Here is a 6,603-nt window from a genome sequence, read left to right on the forward strand (position 1 = left end):
CCAGCCGGTGCTTTGCCACTCGTGAAGATCCCAAAGAAGAGAGGGAGAAAACCCGGGTACAAGGTAGATGTGCGATTTTCTCCACCTTCTGCTGATTTTAGCATATTTTATCCTAGAATTTCAGCTGAAATGCAGGAATGGAGGCAAAGTTGTGCAAGCGTGGGGCAGAGCAATGCAAAACAAGTAGGGGAAGCCAGTTTCTCTTCTGCCTGAGCTGGTGAAAAATAGAGAGGATCTGCTTTTTAAAAGTTTACAGTTACTTTAGTTTGCATTGTTTGAAAAGAACTTGTCACCCACGGTGTTGTGCGAGATGGCCGCGCGCCTTCTGGGAAGAGTTTCTCTCTCACTAGTCACTTTTCTCTTCTCTCTTACTAGTCACTTTTCTCTCTCACTAATAGTGATTAGAAATTAAACGAAAGGAAAAGGAAAGTAATATGGGGAGTAGGAATAAAAGGAGAAAATAAAGCTGATTTCCAAAGGAAAAAAAAAGGGATGTTTTAGAAAGAAATGAGATTTCGATTACTGGCAGAAAGGCAGTTGTGATTAAACGACTGCTCACTTTGGGGGAAAATCATGCCCAGCTCTCAGTGTGGCCCTGATGATGAGGCAGGGCTAAAGGAAGAAAGAAACCCTGAGCGTCTTAAGCCCTTCACATGCTGCTGGCGGGCTGCGGACTCGCCCACCGTACCCGCCCCCCACTCTGCGGGCTCAGCGCTGGCAGGAACGGGCCACCGTTATGGCTCAGAGCAGGCAAAAATGGGACAACTGAAGGCAATTTATTCTGGGGAGTGAAAAGGAGCTATATCATTGTAGTGGGGGGTCTTGCTGTCGGTAGATTGCTCCGTTACTCTCTCCATCTCTGTCCACAGCCAGCTAGGGGCACCGTATGTGTCTGCTGCGCCTATTCGCCGTTTTTAACGGGAACTGGGACAGAGGTGCAGTCTGCTGCACAAGGAGGACAAATTGTTGATTGGTAGAAAATAGTAGCTGCTGAAGTTCCTGATATCAGAAGAGAAAAGCGAGAGACAGCAGCGGCACGTGCACAGGCCTGCCCCAGCCTTTCCTCGGGAAGGTCTCTGCCCCAGTCGCTGCCTGGCTCTTCCTCTTCCCAGTTCATTGGATGCAACAAAGCCCCGTGCGTGGTGCTGCTGGCCAAGCTGCGGGCACAGAGACCAAACATCTCAGCTCCTTGAGTTTGGGCTTTATCTAGAGCAGGCTACACTTTTTGCTGTCCTTCCCTCCTTTTCACCCCCCGCTACACCTTCTTCTTCCTCCCATCCCCCAACCTCCCTCCTCTCTCTTTCTCAGGCAAGCCCTCCTCACCACCCCTCTGCATCCCATTTCCAGAGCCCCCTACTTCTCCGCATCCCCCTATGCCACCCCTACTGCAGTACACACCAGTGCCCCAGCCCTTCATGCTTCTCCTCATCTCCTGCCTTCTCACGTGGATCCCCAGGCTCTCCCTACTTCATCCACACCACTCTCTGCTGTGGGGGCACATTTGGAAACATGTTTTGGTGTGTGCATGGTTAAGAAACAGTTCCAGCTGCAGTTTCCCATTTCTTCTGAAAACCTTCAGCTTTGGTAATGTGAATGATGTAACAGCAGTGGTCAAACAGAGCCCACCTGACAACAGGCTCAGGTGTCCCTCTTGGGATTACCGCAGGCTATTATAGTGGCAGTCCGAAATTGAGTTGCATGTCCAGCCTAAGACTGGGGCAAATACTCTAGAGCCATATGAATATACTTATTATTTTTCACTGCAGTATTTGGTTAAAAATCAGATGCAGAAATATCTGAATTGTTTTACCTGAGATGCTTGTTATTAGAGATTTATTATTTATTATATTTACTTTACTTATTACAAGTAATAATTTAAACTATTACCAGTAAAGTTGGCTCTTGTAGGCTCTTTAGATCAAAACCATCCAAGTGGATAATAATACCTTGGACTTGTGTGAAATTGAGTCCCTGAGATGATCAAGTGATTTGCCAAAATGATTTGCCGAATACCACAATGACCTTTTACGCAGACCCCATTCCTTCTGTCCCTGGTTGTCTTGCCGACCCCCATACCTTACTCCTGCACTTAGATCTGATTTGTAATTTGACAAAAACAGTGCTGGAAGTATGTTCTTATGTCCTCTTCCACCCCAAATGCGCCCATCTGCCTGTGAAAAAGCCTTTCACCAGCCACCACTCACCTGTAAGAGGGAGAAGCGAAAAGGGAGACTTAAATTTCCTAACATGCTGCGGTAACATTGTGCTTCAGACGGAGGTGGCTGAGCACTTGATTTCTGTTGCCCTCCCTTCTTCTGAAGGGAAACTTTTCCCCTGGTTGGGAACCACACACGACTCCTCCCATCTCCAGGGACTTACCAGGTGAATCTGGTTTGATGTTATTTCTTGGCGAGTGGAGGTGCTTGAAAGGCATCCTTTGATACCCGATGCCTTAAGACACTCGTGAGCTGTAGCATCCGTGGCGTCTGGCCTGGCGCTGTTTATTTGCACTATAGGATTCGTACACCGAAGCGGCGTTTGCTGTGAGGCGCCTTTTTACGCTGCGCACTCAGCTGAGGCGAACCCCTCTCCATCAAAAACAAGAGTCAGAGATTACAATTTTTGATGAGGAACTCTAGCTTGATTTAATTAGCTTGCTAATTGTATGCCTTTCAGATACCGTGAGACTTAAACGTGTTTTGAGAAATTACTCCCTGCCCAAATGGCAGACGACCAAATTCTTTATAGCAAGCAGATAGCTGAATTATTACAGAACAGATGGAAAAATACTTCTGAATTTTTAGCAAACTCGGAATTTACAGCCTACATTTAAATTTATTTTGACCGAGATGTGAATAACAGACATTCTTAATCACATGCTCTTTATAGCCAGATGACCCATTGCCTGTTTTCATTGATATTAAAACAAGTATCTGTGTCTTCCTAAAAACGGCATTTCATCACGCTTCACCACCAAGCAAAGCCCTTTTCGTCACCATCCTGTTGATTTTTTTCACAGCTTTGCTTATAAAATTTCATCAGCTGTTTTTCCAAAACCAGTTTTATACCTGATGCGAGCCATTTACCATAAAATGCCACGTTTCCCCTAAATGCAATATCCTTTCTGACTGCCTAAATCTCTCGCAAAAAGTCTATTCTGGCAGCCGGTGGGGAGGTTGGTAGATGGATCAGTTTTATTTCTCTGGCTGTAAGTGAGGGGCAGCCCCAAGAGCTGCCTAGAAAGCCTATTAGCGGGAAGGCTTTGTTAGGACCGCGGGGGCGTTTGCGGTGTTAGAGGACATTGAGGCACCACGCGCGGGGGCAGCGCTACAGCAAAGCCCACCGCATTGCTTCCAGAGGGCGACGAGGCAACGTGCCCATCCAAGCGGCACCAGGGCAGTTCGTCCCCCCGTGCTACCGCAGCAGCTCCTGCCTGGGGAGGCGACCCCAGCCTGAGGTGAGCAGTCGGCCTGGACCTTGCAAGGTGCTGGCAGGCAGGGTGGGCAGCGAGAGTCGCCTTGTGGAGCAACAATTTCCATTACAGGGCATAGGTTTCCCTGCTGCCTTAGAAGTCACTGTAATGATGACAGATCATCATCATCTTGGCTCGGCTTTGCGAACGAAGATCTGGGAAGGGCTTTTCCCATGCTCACTGCAAGCGATGAGTGCACCCTTCGGGTGGTGGATTTTTTAGGTGAGGCGCAGCGTGCGCGGAACTGGCTCCATCCTTTACACCTGAGGTTCATCTGCCAGAGCCTGGCGAGCTTGGACGGTGACAGCGGAGTCCTCAGGTCATAGGTTTGGTTAGAGTGTCCTTCTCTTAGATGGAGCCTTACAGGGCTAAACGAGCTCCATCTGCCCAGGTTTGGAGTCAGAGTTGTCCTTCTCCTAGGATGGCTGCCCCAAGGCTAGTGAGCCCATCCTGCCCGTGGACACACTTTGTCTGACCCTTCAGTTGAGACCTGTCTGGCCTGGGAGACCCCACCGGAGGCACATGCCACCACCAGCACAGCTCTCAACCTCACAAGGGCACGCAAGCTCCTTCCCCAGGGCAAGGGGGTGCCCGTGAAAGAGTGGCTGCTCTACCTCTGGACATCACGGACCCGGGCACGGGGCGGCCTGGGCCTGCCAAGAATGGGAGGATTGATGATAAATAAGCAGTCAGGATCTGGACACGCCGGGACTAAGTGTGCACACACAGCCTTAAAGTGCCCTGGGTTATTCACCTGGTCTGCCACACAGCCGCGGATTGCAAGGTTGCATCCGCTCCTCTTAAGGTCACTTGCATCATTCACCGCAGAACACTTGGAGGATGTAGGAGGGTGCGTGCAGACTGCCCTACCTCATTTGCTGTGTGGAAGAAAGTACTGCATGGCACAAGAAGAAAATCTGGGAAAGTCCTTGGGCTGTGTTTTGCCTTTGCCAGCAGTGTTGACCCCTCTCTGCCACCCCAACCTGTCTCATGCTGAGCCTCCTCACCCACAGCCAAACGCACAGAGCGCGAGGTATAACCAAGAACCCCCACATTTGCCCTCAGAAGCTCCGTGCTTCCCTGGCGCAGGTTTAAGGGCACCTTTCTGCCCAGCCATCAGAAGCCCACACGGCAGGACGAGACTGGCCCAGGCACTCATCTTGGCTCATAGCTGTGTGCACATCCTCAGGGGCCAGAGGGGGTTGTCACTCCAGCAGCAAAAGCTCTTGTGGCCAGGAGGTGCCTCTGCCCTCCTGTCTGGAAGAACACAGGTCAGCTGGAGCAGGGAGAATCCCAGACCTCTCTAGCAAACGCTTTGTCAGGACAAGAGGCAGCTGGTACAGGGGAACTAGGAACCGTACAGATGAGAACCTATGGACTAAATGGTTTCAGAAAAGTACAGGATAAGTTTGCATTGCGGTTCATCTTCTTTCTTTCCTGTGTATTTTGTTACACAAGCTGGCAGAGAACTTGTCCAGAAGAAAAACAAAAGCTATCTGGAAAATATTCTTCCCCCTCCTTCACTTTTTTTTGGTGTGGGATGACAGAAATACCAGCTAGATGAAGCCTGACTGCTCCAAAGGGGGGTGCAGATTGTAAAAGAAACTCCCACAGGTCCTCCCTGCCGGCAGCCACGGCATACTCAGAGAAGCCCGCAGCCGGCATCAGTGGCCCAAAAGCCCACACTCTCCCTGCTCCTAAAGCACTGGGGCTTTGGTGAAGCAGATAGATACTCTTATTTCCTACCCTAAATCCCCGATCAGCTTTCTCTGATTCTTTTCCATGGTAGAAGGTCTGTAAGAGAGTCTGTGTGCGGGGCGGTGGTTGTACATCTTGTTTTAAAGCAACCGTTGCCTTTTATATCACACGCTGTGCCTATTCAAACTTATGGCATTTGATATTCAAAAGCTGATTCGAATGCCTTACTGCGAGGATTTCCCAAAGCACTCTGACAGATTTTTTCTGTCTCCTTTTCTCTCTTTCTTTCTCACTCCTTCACTGCTTTTTTTCACTTCCATGCGTATGGGTTCTCTACTGCCAAGCTCTCAGTCAGTCAGCAAGTTGGTTGGGTTGTCTTTTTAGTAGTGAAGAATCAGTCCAAGAAAAGACTTCTTTCAATGAAATACTTCGAGGTTTACACTTGGAGATAGTCAGGGACTACTCAGGGTTTTAGTGGTTTTTAGGAGGTATTTAAGCCGTGTTTGCTAGCGCGCTGTCTCTTGTAAGCATTGTTTTACTTTGACCTAATGAAGGCACGTTGTCTGCTACCCCTAATAAAATGGCATTAATCTGTACCCAGAGACGGCAGAGCACATACTGTTCCAATTACATTTGCAGTAAGCTGTTTGCTCAAACAGCAAACTGCCAAGAAGGGGCTTCCAAGAGAGTTTACACAAGTCTTGCCCTCTGTTTATTTGCTCTTGAACATGAGCCTGCCTGGGCCTCCAAGAGCCAGGGAACAGGCAAAGGATGTGGTCTAGCGGGCACCGTCCCGCCTCCACCAGGCTGACAGTACTGGTGGGGCAGCACACACCCAGGGCTGGAGAGGGGGCTTCTGCGCCCGCGTTTAGGGTCACAGGGCTGTGAGCTGGGAAGGATGTTAAGGAGCCAACACACAAGTGAAACAGAAGTTATGAGGTGTGTTGTCTCCAAAATAGTATCTATAGAGACGTGTGCATGTGTGAATGCATGAATATGCATTTTTATATGTATGCATAAATATATATATACAAGTATATATGTACATCTCTATATAATTGTATCTATTTTTCTCTCTGTGTATGTACTATGTACAAACACATACATGTAGATAAGAATTTATTATATATGCATATATGTGTATGATCAAAAGAAGCCCAGAAGCCTATCACAGGGTCTGCCCAAAGTGCCAGCCCGCTTCCCCACAGAAAACTGAGTCATCGACATGTTGCCACCGAAAATAACAAATCATGCTGCTTTTCACGTGGAATAACCCCCAAACTGGATGGGGAACTTGATTTTTGAAACGCCATTTTCCTCCCATTTATTTTAATTGCTTAAAAAACAAACCAACAGCATATTGCTGCTGGCCTTTCCTGATCCCAATCTGAAGGCAAGACAAAAACAGAGCACAGGTGGGTGAGGACCAGCAT

The 6,603-nt window shown here is 48.6% G+C and overlaps 1 protein-coding gene across 1 annotated transcript in view; it reads left to right on the forward strand.

Moving 5' to 3' along the window:
- The window catches only part of SCML4 (sex comb on midleg-like 4 (Drosophila)), a gene marked incomplete at its 3' end in the record, with an annotated part of 14,502 nt that overhangs the window by 206 nt on the left and 7,693 nt on the right, over positions 1 to 6,603 (forward strand). The window contains exon 2 of the mRNA XM_010137550.1: positions 5 to 63. Coding sequence (XP_010135852.1) covers positions 5 to 63 — 59 coding nt within the window. The remainder of the gene's footprint in view (positions 1 to 4; positions 64 to 6,603) is intronic.

The sequence above is a fragment of the Buceros rhinoceros genome, unplaced genomic scaffold, assembly GCF_000710305.1.
Source record: "Buceros rhinoceros silvestris isolate BGI_N320 unplaced genomic scaffold, ASM71030v1 scaffold10176, whole genome shotgun sequence".
NCBI lineage: Eukaryota > Metazoa > Chordata > Aves > Bucerotiformes > Bucerotidae > Buceros > Buceros rhinoceros.